The sequence below is a fragment of the Martes martes genome (genome assembly GCF_963455335.1).
Source record: "Martes martes genome assembly, chromosome: 3".
Classification (NCBI taxonomy): Eukaryota; Metazoa; Chordata; class Mammalia; order Carnivora; family Mustelidae; genus Martes; species Martes martes.
In genome coordinates, this window is record NC_137890.1 from 152,306,257 (window position 1) to 152,321,859 (window position 15,603).

The 15,603-nt window shown below is 50.2% G+C and overlaps 1 protein-coding gene across 2 annotated transcripts in view; it reads right to left on the minus strand.

Moving 5' to 3' along the window:
* UBE2F (ubiquitin conjugating enzyme E2 F (putative)) overlaps positions 1-15,298 on the minus strand; it is a 55,763-nt gene extending 40,465 nt beyond the window's left edge. The window contains exons 1-3 of one of the 2 annotated variants that reach the window (XM_080798909.1): positions 15,101-15,298; positions 10,532-10,665; positions 883-912 (exon numbers count right to left, since the gene is read on the minus strand). In XM_080798909.1, the coding sequence (XP_080655035.1) occupies positions 883-912; positions 10,532-10,649 (148 nt within the window). In that variant the 5' untranslated portion in view covers positions 10,650-10,665; positions 15,101-15,298. The remainder of the gene's footprint in view (positions 1-882; positions 913-10,531; positions 10,666-15,100) is intronic. The other variant, XM_080798910.1, reaches the window with a different exon arrangement.
* Between the last annotated feature and the right edge of the window lie 305 nt (positions 15,299-15,603).

A 15,603-nucleotide genomic window follows, 5' to 3' on the forward strand; every position in this document is an offset into this window, starting at 1 on the left:
CCATAGATAAATAGCACACATTAAAAATAATTTTCCAAAAAAATATGTGTACTTACCCTTACAAATGACTTTACAACCACTTAAGGTCACACCCACTATCACCCTTCTAACTGTAGTTGGTGGCAGGAATGGGCCTCTCTTCTCTGGGTCAGGTGGGCCGGAGACCGAGCTCTCTAGAGCATTCACCCAGACCAGGAGACCCATGTATAAAACATCTCACTCACAGTGATAAACATTCTCAGCCCCAGAACTATTTTTAACCAAACATGATGATAAAAAATCTTAATTAAAAAAAAATACTAAAATGGCCAAAAGTTTCAGGCTTTAATGGTATTACTAAAATTTGGGAAGGGATTAATAATAGGAAAAGAAAAGTAACTCTCTGACACATCATACAAGCTAACTGCCCAGTAAGCGAACTTGCTCACGAGTGAGAACTGCACAGTGGGTCTACACGTCCAAGACGGAAGGACCAAAGTGAGGACACCTGGTGACATAACGGGTGTAGTCACCCCAGCTCATGCACGGAGATGCATTACAGGCAAGCACTTTCTGGACCAAAAAGGTGGTACTGACACTCATGAAAACAGGACCATCTGTCACTGATTTATAGATTTTTCCCTCAAAGAGGACACAGGACAGAACACTGTGGAAGAAATACGAAACCCAACCCCGTCCCCTCTGCTGGTAAATATCTCGCTCTCACCTAAGCCTCGACAAAAAATTCTGCTACCTGTCTGCACAAAATTAAAACTTACTCCCAACACACATGAAAACCAGGCTTTGGGCTATGCAAGGTTATTAAAACATGAAAAAAAAAAAAAAGCTTCTCCATGCAGTGACTTTGCAGCACTTACTGTCTGGGTGGGATGCTATACTTACATGGTAAATTAGCTTCAAGCTCCGCAACCTCTGTGGAAACAAAAAGACTGTTGTTAATATCAGTCACGCCTCCACATAAAAGCACCAGCTCTAAACTGGCAACTTCTCCCCCGATGCTGAGGAACGAAAGGGACCAAAGTAACTAACACCTACCCTGGGTCTGATGTTTAGACATCAGGCCATGGAATTGTTTCAAAGACACAAAGGTACTTGTAGGATGCCAGGAAGTACAGTCACAGGCCCTTGAAAATGTACTTAGTATAAACGAAAATCATTCAAAATTCACAAAGAAATCACCCACAGGTAAACCGGTCACTAAAGTGTTTTTGAAAGTCTTCTTCCCCCGCGTAGCAGAACTGCTGCCCTTGGAACATGACTTACATATACACCTCGTGTCTCTTCCAGTTCTTCCAGACCTGTCTTCCCCTGCAGCTCACCCAGTGTGAGCTTGAACTTCTCCAGTGAGAGAAAACTCTGCCTCCTGCCGGGGCCCCAGTCTGTGCTCTTATCCAGCTATCTGTTAACATCTTGCTTACGGCCCCAGGAGGGGAGGCTTGGAGCCTTGGCCCTTTGAGTCATCACTCACTCAGTGTTTAAGCCCCGCATCCCTTGGCCAGGACAAAGCTGCAAACCACCCCCCCCCCGCCCCGCCACTATGACTATTAAGAGCTGAGGTCTGGGGGCACCCAGAAATAAGTGGGCAGGCAAGTCAGTGGTGCCTCAGACATAACAGAATGTGCTCTAGGGTTCTGGGAGCACAAAGACTGCCCCCAGCTGTGGAGACTAGAAAAAGGAGGTCTATGGGCCAGGCTTTAAAGAATAAATAGTATGAAGGCCGGCAGAAGAGGAAGAATGCATTCCTCAAAGCTAAGTTAGTGATGTGCAAAAGCACAGAACACAGACAAGCACAGAAACCAGAACGCACACAACACAGCCAGAGCAATGGGTACAAACCAAGAGAGCAACAGGAAACAAGGAGGAAAAACAGGGCCAGGATCTCGGAGGGCCCTGAGTGCCCGGCTTAGGATTCTCAACTTAAATCTGCAGCAGTAGGGAGCAGAGGGACACTTCTGAACAAGTTTCCAAACTTTCCTCAAGAGGACAACTTTAGAAAGGGCAAAGCAGAGGCCAGCGACCTGTGAGATGGGCACTCCTCAAGACAGCAAAGGCCTAGCAAAGGCAGGGAGGGTTGTAGTGCCTGAGCGCATGGAGGACAAAAGGATCTGCCAGCTATGAGGGGCGGGAGGGTCAGAGATGGCAGAGGGCTGACATGCTGGGAAGTCCTGGGAGGAGGAAGCTGAAATCTGCATGGCTAGGGCCAAGGAGTCTCCACAGAGATGAGACTGACAGAGGGGAGACTAGTGAAAAGAATGAAGCGTGGCAGAGTAGAGGACAAAAGCAAGGGAGTCCTCAGGACCAAAGGTGGAAAAATAGGAGACACGTGGGGGAACACAGTGACTCAGGGGACAGACTGATCCAAGGGAAATGAGGACCCAGTCAAGGCCATCCCATGTGGATTAGACACTGCTGAGGGCACTACAAACAGCAGGAAGGCAGGTGACAGGATGGAAACCAGATTACAAAAAACTAAGAAGCAAATGGGTGGTCAAAATATAGAAGCAGTAGATACAATTCCTTCATGTTAAGTACGGAGCGGTGGGCAAGAGAGGCAAGAGGCCATCATGTGGCACAGTTGAACACTTAACACATTAGTGGGCAGACTGGCAGATAGCTCCACTGCGGGACCAAGGGTTTGAGAGACCCCAGACCCTTAATAGCAGCCATTTGAGAATCTGGGTACAGACAGGGGGCTCACTAACTGTGTTGGCTCTGGGGTCCAGGTATTTAGAATGGGTGCTCAGAAAGACGCAGTGGGGCAGAGGAGGGAGGAGCCGGGGAATGCAATAGTGCCGTGTGGGCTACAGGGCTCTACCCGATGCTCTTGCCTGGGAGAGACAAAGAGCAGGTCTCTTCAGTGGAGCAGGGCACTGGGAGAGGAGTGACAGTTATCCTCTTGCTGCGTGACTGGAAAAGGAACAAGTTTGTGATGATGTACAAGCCTGAGAAGCCTGTTTTCTTGGCTGCTTTGTGTTGTGGTACATTTAAAATACCGTCACTTAACAAAACCAAACATAATTAAGAATCCTATGAACTGATTATTATTCTTCTAATGACCACAGTGATCTTTAGTTTTGTCTTTCTGACTGGCGTGCGCATTCTCACCCTTCCTTGGAGCAGGGCACTCCCTAAAGACAACAGCGTGCGGCCAAGGGTGGCCGAGACCACAGTGCTAGCGCTCCGAGGCCGCCCAGAGCCACGCTCTGCTCCAGCCGCTCACACAAGCATTTGTTTTATCAAAAAAGCCCGTATTTTATCAAATGACTCATTCATTAATCACTTTAAAACAAATGTTCCCTATATAAACTGTATGTTTTTCAACTATATGCATTTGTGTCTTTTATTATAGCATTATTTAGCTTGCTGGTAAGAACTCAGAAAAAACTGTCCTTGGGGGCCCTTGTTTTGAGAGACTGACATTGGAACTGGCTTTCCCTGGCAAGTCTGTCCCGTCTACAGTTGGGAGAACTCTGGGAGTCCAGCTTTAAAGAACACCCAGTGAAATGAAAACATGCTCAGGGGATTTGAGGAGGAGGGGGCCACAAAACAGAAGCAGAATGTTTGAGAAGACTGTCTGCTGCCAAAGGATGGGGAAGAGGGAGGTCAGGACACAAGAGGACAGCAAAGCACTGACCAAGGGCATGATGGTGACCAAGCAACAGAACAGACCCCTGCACCAAAGCAATGGGACAGGGGGCAAGAGGCTTGTGTGTGTCCCCAGGAAGCCTGACTGTTGTGCAGGGAATCTCTGCCCTAGCTGCACATCACTCACCTTGGGAGTTTTTTGCTGCACCCCCTCTTTAAAAAATAGCTGTGGTAAGGTACAATTTTCTATAAAATAGACCCACTTTTAGTGTACGATTCAGTAATTTTTAGTACCTGCAGTTGTGCATTCATCCCCTTAATTCAGTACCTGCTGAGCTTTTCACACTGCTCGTCCTACACAGACCCATCCCACCAGAAGTCTGATGGGGGACCTAGGCCTCTGAAGTTCTTACTCTCCCCGGGTATCAGAAACTGCTACAAGACATTTGGCCATATTAAAATATCCACACACAGCTATTTACATAGATAGATTTAATAACTTCACTTTATCGTCTAGAATTCAAGTCCAAAGATGAGCTTATGCTTGCATTTCCAGGTACAGTGTTAGTCAAGGGGAGTGGACAAGGGCCAGGAGAGCCCCACCACAGTCAGGGCCTCCACAGGCTTCGGGTCCAAGAGCAGGCAAGAAATACAATCTTGGGAGCACAAGACTTTCAGTAAAGATACTGAGCACTTCAGTTCAGTCCAGTGCAGAAGATAAAAGAGCCACATACCCCCATGGTGTTGTCACAAATGACACACGGTTTCTCTACATTTCAAATGATGGCAAGTAAGAATTCATTAATATCAGTAGCTATCGCCTTAGAATCTAGGTACAAGAAGTCTATGGCCAAAGAAACAAGCGAATTGCTTCACATGCCTGAAAGGCCTCTTTGCAAAGCAGCAGCCCTTCCCTGCGTGACCTCACTGCCTGCAGGACACAACCCCTCCCTATAAAATAGTGAGAAGTTCGGGTATTTTTAACCTGCTAAAGTCTCGCCTGTTCCAAGATGCTAACACCTCTACTCCTCAGCGGCCCAGCCTTTCTGGGGGGCACCTTGCACAATTCCGAGGCTGCACAACTTCCTTCTGAGAAATTAGACTCTTTTCCTTTCTAAATAAAGAGCAAACCACAGAGCCCACTTGAAGCATGACTGCCCTTAGGTATCAGATTACAAAATCCACCTAGTGACCACAGTGGCCCCCGCACAGCACATCTTCTCCACTTTCTGCCACAGGCTCCTCACAACACAGTGCTCTTGTTGTTTCTCCACTGGCTGCCCCTCAAATCTGCGCCGTTCTTCATGGCAAGGGCTGTAGAGTCTGACCCAGCCCCACAACCCCGGTACTTGGCCCTGGGCTTGGCACACACAGGGTGCTCAGGAAACACTTAACAAATAAGTACTCTCACCAGCAAGCTGCCCGAGCTCCTGGTGTGCCTGTCCTGAGATGTGAGAAGCCTTTCCCCTTGTGTAGTTGACCCAATGCATTCCAAAGCTGCTGTGGAAGTGAGTTCCCTCAAAGTTCCTATGCTGAAGCCCTGCCCCTGCCCCGTCCCCATGTGATGGCCTTTGGGAGGTGATTAGCATTAGAAGAATTCAGGAGGGTGGCCCTTCACTATGGGATAAGTACCCCTGTAAGAGATACCCAGTGCTTGCCAGCCAGGAAGGGGTCCTCACCAGGAACTAAATCTGCTGATGCCCTGGTCTAGGAGTCCCCAGCCTTTAGGACCATGAGAATAAATGTGTGTTGCTGAAGCCGCCCAATCTATAGTATTTGCTTATGGGAATCTGAGCTAAGACAAAGGGCCAATCAGAGACACAGATGGCTCTTGGCAAGTGCCAGCTCCAAGCCCCATGGGGCAGGACAGCTGTGCCATCCACCCAGGGAGAGATGCAGCTACTTCCCAGAAGACTTGATTACCTCCTTCCACCTGAACACTCTCTCTCAGATTTCTTTGACTGGAACTTTCTCTCTTAACTACCCGCCTGTCTTCATACATTAAGCACCCCTTCTGCAGTTTCAGCATCCACGCACAGTACCCTTATCTGGGAGACACATGAACTAGGGCAATAGCCCCTCCACAGAGCCGAGGACTGAGGACTTCATGGAGCCTCACATCGGCCCTCCTACTCAGGCTAGGCCCAGAGCACTCACAGCGCCCTGCACACTCTGAGGGAGCAAGGCTGTAACCCTGAAAACCAGCACAGCTGCTACAGCAGAGACAGGGTACCAATGCGAATGGAACTCAAAGCCTCATGCCACCCGTACTTTCTACATGAGCTGACAAGGTCAACTTGAAACCTCGTCTTTCTGCAATCCTCCTTGCCCTACTGGGCTACGAGGTACACCTAAGTGGGGCCACCAAGCTTCCTGGGCAATCTGACTGGTAGTTAATCCTTCAACAAAGCCTTATTTAAAGGTTAACTTTGGAGCCAACTGCCTTAGCTCCATTTTACCAGGATTCTTCTTCTCTGGACCACTGCTCCAGCTATTATTTTTTATTTTTATTTTTATTATCATTTAAGATTTTATGTTTAAGTAAGCTCTACACCCAACATGGGGCTCAAACTCACAACCCTGAGATCAAGAGTCATGAGCTCTACCAACTGAGCCAGCCAGGCACCCTTTAGGTTTTTTTTGTTTTGTTTGTTTTTAAGATTTTATTTATTTATTTGACAGAAAGAGAAATCACAAGTAGGCAGGCAGGCAGGCAGAGAGAGAGAGGGAAGCAGGCTCCCCACTGAGCAGAGAGCACAATGTGGGTCTCAATCCCAGGACCCTGAGATCATGACCTGAGCTGAAGGCAGAGGCTTTAACCCACTAAGCCACCTAGGTGCCCCACCCTTCAGGTTTTTAAGTGCTCTGAATATTCCGCCAGCCAGCGTGGCAAGACCCTGAGCCCACCCTCTGAGTCCTGGGCAGGGCCTGGCACAGAGAAAGCAGCTCTGGAGAACAATAAATGGTTCTCTTTCCCCCACTCTTCCAGGAACTCCAACGGAATAGGGCCCTTCCTATGGAATAGTCCCATCCCGTGACTGCTCATGTGGACACAGCAGCTGACCCAAGGAGGCACCTGCACCCTGGACACCGGGAAGCACATGTAGGTGGGCAGCCAGCCCTGGAGCATGGAGGGCCACATACCACACCCCCAGAATTCCAGGAACCACCTGAGATGTGAGGACTGGGATGGATAAAGGCACACACAGATTCATTCCCTCTTACTCCCCTAATTCTAGAACTGACCCTGAATTCAGCTCAATCCAAGTCTCCACATTTAACAAAGACTAACAGAGGTGAAAGGTTCCTGCCAGGGTGCCTGGAGCCCTCTGGGGTCTTTAGGGATCACTAACAATAGGCTGGCACACAGCAGGGATTCAAATGCCTGCTGAACGAAGAAATGAAAGAAGAAGACACACACAATCCCATTATACAAAAAGTGCCAAGCTTGGGCTAGTAAGACCCTGCTAGGCTTTTCTGGCAGGTAGGGTGCACCGTCAGACTTAGAACTTTTATGGACTCAGTGGCCCCACAAAGGTCCACCAGGAACTCAGCACGATCTGCCCTGTGATTAAAAACACCGGTGATAGCTCCCCAGTTAGGACCAGACCTGCACAGATCTGACACTCTCCAGTGTCCCCAGCTCCTAGGATTCAGGGCAGACAGCAGCCCTCAGTCCTAGCCCAGAAACACTCGATTGTTCCACACCCTCCAGGGACTGCTGCTACAAGCATCCTTCCAGTTCCAGTCTGGAGGATGTCCCTGAGTTACCTGAGGGGTGCAAATGAAAAGCGGTTGTGACCAAAGTATCAGCACAGCAGAGGCCTCCCCCCGGCCAGCTGCTCCAAGGCAGGCTACAGTTTTTCCATGAACAGTGGATTCCAGCCTTCCAAAGGCAAGAAAAGGAACAGGAGCTACAGCTCTGCAGCCACTACCAGCCCTCACCATTAACCTCCAATCTCCCCCATCTATCAGCTCAACTCTATTGCCATCTGCACCAAGCCAGATCCCGTACCTTTGGGCCATGGGATACATAGCCCTCCCTGCCTCCTCAGACCTCCACAGGGCTCTCAGCAGATGGCCTTCAGCTCTCAGTCCTTCCAGGATTGTGTAGGTTGCCCAGACCCCCTCACCCCAGGCTCCTCACTCCTCTCAGGGCAGCCCCTCTGGCAACTGATCCATGCAGAGCAGGAAAACCTGACCATCTCACTTGACTGGGGACTGCTCTGAAGGCTATGCTGGCCCGAAGCAGAAGCTGTCTGGGGCCTTCCCCAGAGCTTGATTTCTTGCTCTGCCTGTTCCTGAGTCCTTCACCTCCCTCCATGGGTGTCAGTCCCAGGGATACTCATTTTTAACTATTCTGATACCAAATTCCCCAATCCTAGGAATCCAACCTATGGCGCTGAATCCCAAGACGTATTAACACACTTTTCTACAAACTAATGATCGTCATGAGTAACATTCCCACATAAGCCAAAGCCACAGACCAGGAGGACAGTGCTGACTATAGCAATCTTGTTGAACTCAGACATCCAACTTCTCTCCAAGTTCCCAAAGGGGACATCCCCTAGAAAGAACTTCACCATAATCACCCCTCAAGTGCCCCACAAGGCCACGGACTCCTGGACTCCACACACCACTTCTGCCATCCGAAATCCCCAAAATGAAGACATCCCCCAAATCTAGCCAAGCAAAGGAGTGCTCTAGGAGCAGATCGGGCAATCACGGACCATCAGAGCATCCTTCATTATATGCCTGCTCTTCATAGCCCCCTCTCTCAGGCCAGGCCCACCCTTGCTCTCTACCCACACTCCCCAAATGCCCAAACTGCTCACCACTCAGCCAGCCCAGCCTGGTCCAACAGTCCCCTGAGGCAAGAGGGAGAAGGCCACATGAGGTATGTGTTACACTGAGCCCTGCTGCCTACAACTACCCCAGAAACCTGATCATCACCAGTGCCCTGGGAGGATGGAAACAGGTGGCCCCACAAGGTGGTTTTGTACCTCTCTCTCTGATGAGTCTCACAAAGTCAAAGGACCTTAGCAAGGCCCTGTAAACCCAGCCAAAGACATCTGTCCTGGGAGCGGGGGCAGAGTCCAGCTTTATGAGACTCCATGGGCTCCCCAGGGCTGCATCAGGCCCTAGAGCCATTTGAGAGCTGCCAGGTGAATCCCTGAGCAGGGTGGATGTGCGCAGAAGCCCCCGAACCTCCTTGAATGCTCTCTTCAGTGGACATGCCCTTCTGTTCTGCTCATTCAGTTTCTGCTTGTTGGGTCTGCTCCCCTAGAGCCTACCCCACCCCCAGAATGTGGGTCTGGCTGTGCTGCTACAAAAAAGTTGTAATCTGGGCACATTTCTTAACCTCTCTGAGTCTCAGTCCTTTAGCTCCAGAATGTACCACCCACCTGGCAAGGCTGAGCAAAAGTCAAACAAGAACTGCCCTATAAAATGTCCAACGGAGGGCCCGGTTCCAAGTGCCCCGTATACAAAAGCTATTAACCACGACAAGGACATAGTGAAGAAGACAGAGGACAGCCTACTCGCTGCTTCCACGTGCTCCTCCGCAGCTACTATCTGGGCCTTCCTCACTGTAGCTCCGGGGCACTAAACATCCTCCACTTAAGGACCGTGACATCACATCAAACCCCTTCCCCCAGCTTGCTTTGGATTCTGACTTCCTCCACAGATGGAACCCTTGAGCCAGCATCTGGGAAAGAGACTCAAGTTGTATCGGGACCATCCAAGCGAGGAGCGGTAGCTCTCATGTCTCACCCTCTTGACCGCTGCAGTGCCATCACAAATTATGAATTCAGTCTGACATAGTGGGTAATGTCAAAACCTAAGAAATGATTCTTACTCCATCATTAGCCAATCATCCATCAGGCTGGATAAACCAGCGCCAAGGCCAGATTCAGGGGCAGAAAGAATAAGGCAGAGCGCACCACGTAAGACTCCCTAAAGCTGATGCCTTCCTGGTGCCACTCCTAACAAGCTCAACAGTGCCATGTTCCCAAGAAGGACAAACAGTGCATCCACCCACACCAGCTCTCCTGCCGTTATGTCTGTTTCAGGACACACAGATGCCAGCCAACTCATGGTGTCTACCTGATACAACATGAAAACAGGCAGTCCTAACCAACTGTAGAGCTCATTGCTTCCTAGCTCCTATACACTTAAGAAATGCAGACACATGCCATAAAGTAAAAAGTGCTGCAAATTCTAAGCTCCTTAAGGCAGGAACTCTGTCTTCCTCCTCTTCTGTAGTCCTCATGACCCCAGGAAACTGCCTTTGCACTTGACAGAAGTTTGATTAATGAATGAATGCAAAAATGCCATACAAACGCATGCATATTCACACACACTATAAAAACCCTTCTCCAAAGACTACAGCTCTAGGACACTCAGTTATTAATTCTGTGAAGGGAACTAATTTTGTACAAGGCTCTCTTCAGGCTGTGACTTGAATAAGGTACAGAAGGATCCTAGAGATTACCGAATTCCACTCCATCCCTTTACAGACCAGAAACTGAGGTGTTAAGAGAGGTGTTAAGAGAGGGAGACCAGAAACTGAGGTGTTAAGAGAGGGAGTCTGGAACTCCTTGGGATTGAGCACAAGAAAGGAAGATACCCCACCCCCCCGCCTCTGCCGCTCCCAGCCCACAACCAGCCAGACACTGATAGCACTGAGACCAGAGTACCAGAGTCCTCCCACAGGCATTCTGGCAGCCCCTATAGAGCATATTCCAAGTGTGTAAGACGTACCACATTTTCTTGTCCTCAGTATTCCCATAGTGCAAAGTCTTTGAAAGCAACTGGCAATTATATTTTTAGATATTTTCAAAAAGGTATTCCTACTCAGCAAATGGGTGCTTCATATCTCCAAAGAGCCTCCAGTCAGAGTTCATTTTGTTACAGGAGAGACACCAGCTCACAAGGATTACATTACCTTTAACAAGCAGCCTGTCTCTCACAGACACCCTCCGAGTGGAGTCGGAGGCCGTGGCTGACGTCCGGGACCCTTTGAGACCGTCCTCCCGCTTCAGTTTGCTTGCCAGCGTCAGCATTACTGCTGCCTTTACCCTGAGACAGACCAAAGGCAGGGTTATGGACACGTCTCTAGACAATGACTGTAAATGAAAGACAAGGCCATAGGTGGTTAACTTTTTCCTATAATTAAGTCACAGAAAAATTCAGCAGGTAAGGCGCATTCATAAGACTGCATTCCTTTATAATTAATTTGGGAAATCTCCATGCCATCCTCTGTAAGTCTAATTTTTTAAAGTACACAAAAATTTTAAGAAGGGAGAGCCATGCATTTAACACTCATTGGGCACCAAGCCCTGGGACACAGTGGTGATAAAGCTCCCATGAACTCGTGGTCTAGGAGAGTCTCCACCAACGGGCTCCATGTTGGCCCACCCCTGTCCTCTAGCTAAGTGTGCCCCTCTCTGCTGCAGGGGCCATGCACCTGTGTGTGTGGTGTCCCCTGTGCCTGGCCCACTGCAGACTGAAGGGAGCATCAGCCCTGGGAAGGAAGAAGCAAAGCAATGCTTTCTTTTTCTTCTTCCTCTAACCAAGGTATGGCTGGTACCTTAAGAAGTATCTTTGCATTTATTTATGTTGTGTCTTATTTACATTTTTTAGGCAGTATAAACATCAGTATTAAGTCATAATTAATGCCCCAAACTAAATTCTCTTCAGTGGCTGCTTCCAAACCATCTGTGCTTCAGGCATCCCCTAAAACTCACTGAAAGCTCACTGGGAAGGACAATAAAGACCAAACATAAAAACTGGTCGCCAGCCCAATATTCCCATAATTTCCTTCGTTGTTTTCATATTATTTCCCTCCAATACCATTCTGATTGTTTTCAAAAGAAAAACGATCTAAAACTTCCAAATGAGAAACTTGACCCAAACACAAAACTTTTAGTTTGAGGCCAAGATACTGAAAGCTAAAATAAGAATATGCTTCCCACACTGGTATTTTTAACCATTTTTAACCCAGGTTTTTTACTTCTCATATCATCTTATTCTGTGTATCTTTCCCTCCTCCAAAGACTTTCAGATTTTATTTTCTATTATGTATGCCATAAAAAAGAAACCAACTGAATACGATCTTCTATATTGTATATGACCCACACACAAACACACAACTAATCCCTTTTAGAATCATTGCTCTAAATGCTTCAAAAGACGGTTCTATTGCACATTAGCATTCACAAGCTCCTAAAATTTCAAATCTGGGAAGGACTTCCCCCTCCAACCCCCAAGTCCCACTTTTTTTTTTTTTTTTTTTTTTTAACTGATGTAGATCCTGTGCTGATGGGAGCCCAGGAACTGGCTTGGATGAGGCCACTCAGTTGCCAGAAGCAGTAACCACAGAAACATCAGTTTCTGTGAAACATCAGAAAAAAACATTTTCAAAATGTTTTCGCAAACATTTTGAGTGTGATGATGGTTTCAAGGGTATAGAGATACACATCAACTGATCTAACTGCATACTTTGAATATGCACAGTTTCATGTACTTCAATCATACCTTAACAACGTGGACACAAATGTGAAAACAAACCAACATTAGTTTCTTCATTATCACTTGACCATGCCATCTCCCCAGATGAATGTACACAGCAGCCTGGACCATAACCAACACACATCTCAGCTTTACCCAGGGCAGGGAGGTATTGGTTTGGTACCCTCACAAGGGGGTGGGGATTGGGGTGGGCATAGTGAAACAGCCATAGGGGCTCCAGCCTATACCTATCAGAAACAGATGCACCATCCAGAGCCAGGTTCTTTTGCTCAGCCCCCACCCGGAATAATCTTGTCAGGAATCCCTTAAACAGATGGGGATCACAATAGGGAGTTTGTCACCCCAGCCAAATCTACCACCACACACCCAGACTTGAGTACATCAGTCCTGCCATCTGGTTAGGGTTGCCTGAAGATGGACCAAGACAAGCATCCTTCACAAGGTCCAAGGTCTAACTGACCTTGGCAATACAAATATGGCAAAAAATAAAAAAGCCCAGCATGAGTAAAGAGAGTTCCATAGGCAGAACTCTAGGAAAGTCCTAACAAAGAGCCCCATGGAGAAGCAAGTGCCAGGGCACATGCCTGGTCTACACCCAGCTCCCTGAGGGCCTGCCCTGAAGGAATCACTTGGAGGGTCCAAGGCAAGACTTGTTTACAAAGGCTCACACCAAGACACTCTTCTGTGTCACTGCAGTCTGCGAATTCTGCATTTTTTTTTTTTTTTTTTTGAGAGAGCGAGAGTGTGCACGCACAGGGGTGGTGGGTGGTGGGGTAGAGTGTTGAGAGGGAGAGACAATCCCAAGCAGACTCCCTGCTGAGTGAGGAGCCCAACTTAGGGCTGGATCCCGTCTCAGACCTTGAGATAAAGACCTGAGCTGAAGCCACAGATCAGATGCTCAATTGACTGAGCCACCCAGGCTTCCCACTGCTTATTCTTTTTTACCCCTACTACTTCACACTGAAGCCTACTCTGTGGGCATAATATGCCTCATACTCAACTCCACTAAGAGCTGGATTCCTGGCTTGCAATCTTCAAGTTTGTGGCCCTTAATAAATAGACTGGGCACTGACTGAAAGGTATAAAAGACAAGGATACTCATGTGTTGTTGTCCATCAAAGAGAACACTAAACCCACTCCCCCAGCATTCTAAGATCTAAGTGTATACTGACCACCTATTTGTCCACCACCTGTATTACTACTGCATGCCACTGCAGGGATAAACCTAATGCCTAATTTGGAAATGTTTCCTTAGTTGTTAAATTAATTCTCCATAAAGAGATCCGAACAAAAAGAATTATTCAAACTGTCAAGAAGTTTGCCAAACACCTGCAGTTGCTTCAGGATTCTCCTTTCCTTCCGTGCAGTGCTTCACCCATAGAAGGCCCCAGAGCTGCCCCTTGACTGTGAAGTACACAGTGTTAGGGCAGCATTTCTGCTGACAAGATGAGCTGCACGGAACAGCATGCTCAGTTTCTATATCCCGAAAGTCCCAGTCGGCCGCTTTAGTCCGTTTAGTTCCTCCTCTGGGTGGGACTTGCTCTTGGGCTGTTCAAAGAAGATTCCTGCGTGCAATTTACTGGTCTCATCATCAAGTCATATTTACTTGGCATTCCTGCCTGTAGTGGCAACATCGGGCCAGGTCACCTGTGCAGGGAGGGATACCAGGAGCCCAGTCAGCTCCTGAGTGAGGAACTCCAAATTTGCAAATCTTCCTGCTGTGGAAAAGTCCTAATCTTAAAGAGTAAAAGATGGGACTGCAGGTCACTAGGGGACAACCAACTTCTCTAGCCAAAGAGGCCCTTATCAGGACACAAAAATGTCCACACTGTACCCTCCTCCTTCAGAATGCCAAGGCCCAGAAACCTCCCACCTGGCAGGGGAGTCACCTTGGTTGGCAGACCGACCTTTGGAGCCCAACCCTTTATTTTCATCAGTAAACATGCCCCCTCCTGCACTACCTACTACCTGAAGTGCAGGCAAATCTGGGCGGAGGTCCTCAAGCCATACACCAGCCAGCCCAGTGATGATCTGTCTCTGAAGGTCTCTCCCACCCTTCTGTCCCCCACCACCCACCCTCATCCCCATACCCAGCCAGAAATCCTTTGCAAGCCGGCCTCCTCCCTGTTCCTCAACATCAGCTTTCCCATTTCTGGAATCTTCTGTTTAATCTGATGATATCCAGCTCTGGAGTGCCCTCCTTCCCTTCACCGCGTACTCCCTATTCCTTCCTCAGGACACCAGATTCGTATCCAGGGTCCAACATCTCCTCCAAGAAACCTTCTCGGGCCACTCCAATCCATCCTGCGTCCACTCCAGGGCCTGAGGGACTGCAGACAGGGAAGGACCCGTCCCCTCATGTGACAAATGAGGAAACTGAGCCCTGGAAGGGCAGGGCCACACCCAAGATTACACACCAGCGGAACCGGGTCTAGAATCCAAGACTTGTTGTTCAGATCATTCCAAGATACCCTCCCCGCCCCCTGCCCCCCGTGCGGGTAAAATCCTCCGAAGGAGCCGAGGCCGCCCCCAGCCGCCGGGCAGCTACCGGCGGGTTGGCGAGCCGGGAGTCCCACTCCTCACCCCCGCCGCTCTCCGGGCCTAGCCGGACTCCCGAGGCGGAGGAGTCGGACCGCCCGCGTCCGAGTCCCGCTGCCCCCGGCCGGCTGGTGACCTTGGGCTCCGTTTCCTTCTGGACAATGAGGCCCGCGGCTCCCCCGCGACTGCGGGCGCGAGCGAGGCCGTGTGGGCGCCGGCACAAGCAGGCGCTGGCTGCGGGCTGCCCCTCGAGCCCGGCCGCGGCCGGCGCCCTGGCCCTTTCCCAGTCAGGCGGCCCGGCCCCGCGCTGCCGGCGCCCGGCCGAGAGCAGCGCGCGGCCTGAGGCGGCCCCGGCGCCGCCCGCCCTCCGGCCCGCCCGCGGTACCGGCGCCGCCCGGAGGCCCGCGGCCGTCCCTCTCCCGCCACGGGGCCGCGCGTTGCTCACCTGGGCACCCCGAGACAGGCGAGGCGGGCCCGGCACCCAACACCATGCCCGGCCGGCCGGCAGCGGCGACACACGGCCCCTCACAGCCGCACCGGCTCCGGGCGGCGGGACCGGAAGTAGCGGGGCGGCGACTCGGTGGCTCTCGCCCGCGGCAGCCGCGATGGCAGCGGGCGCTTTAAAAAAAAAATTCAAAGCCCCGACGAACTTTATTTGGAGCCTGACACGCGAACAGCGGCGTGCGCCGGCCGGGGCTGGGCTCTGCTGCTGGCCTCCCGGGCCTCGCTCATTGGCAGAAGGCGCGGTCGGGGGCGGGGGGGGGGAAACGGGCGTGAAACTCGCCGCCCCTGCTGATTGGCGAGTAGCGACCGGGGGCGGGGTCCTCCCAGCAGTTCTGGAGTCTGCGCACCCCGGTGTCCGGGGCTCGGAGCTGCATTCCTACCTCCATTCATTTCGTGGTGTGTGGCGCCTGGACCTGCGCCTCAGAGGTGGTGGGCGCAGCCTGC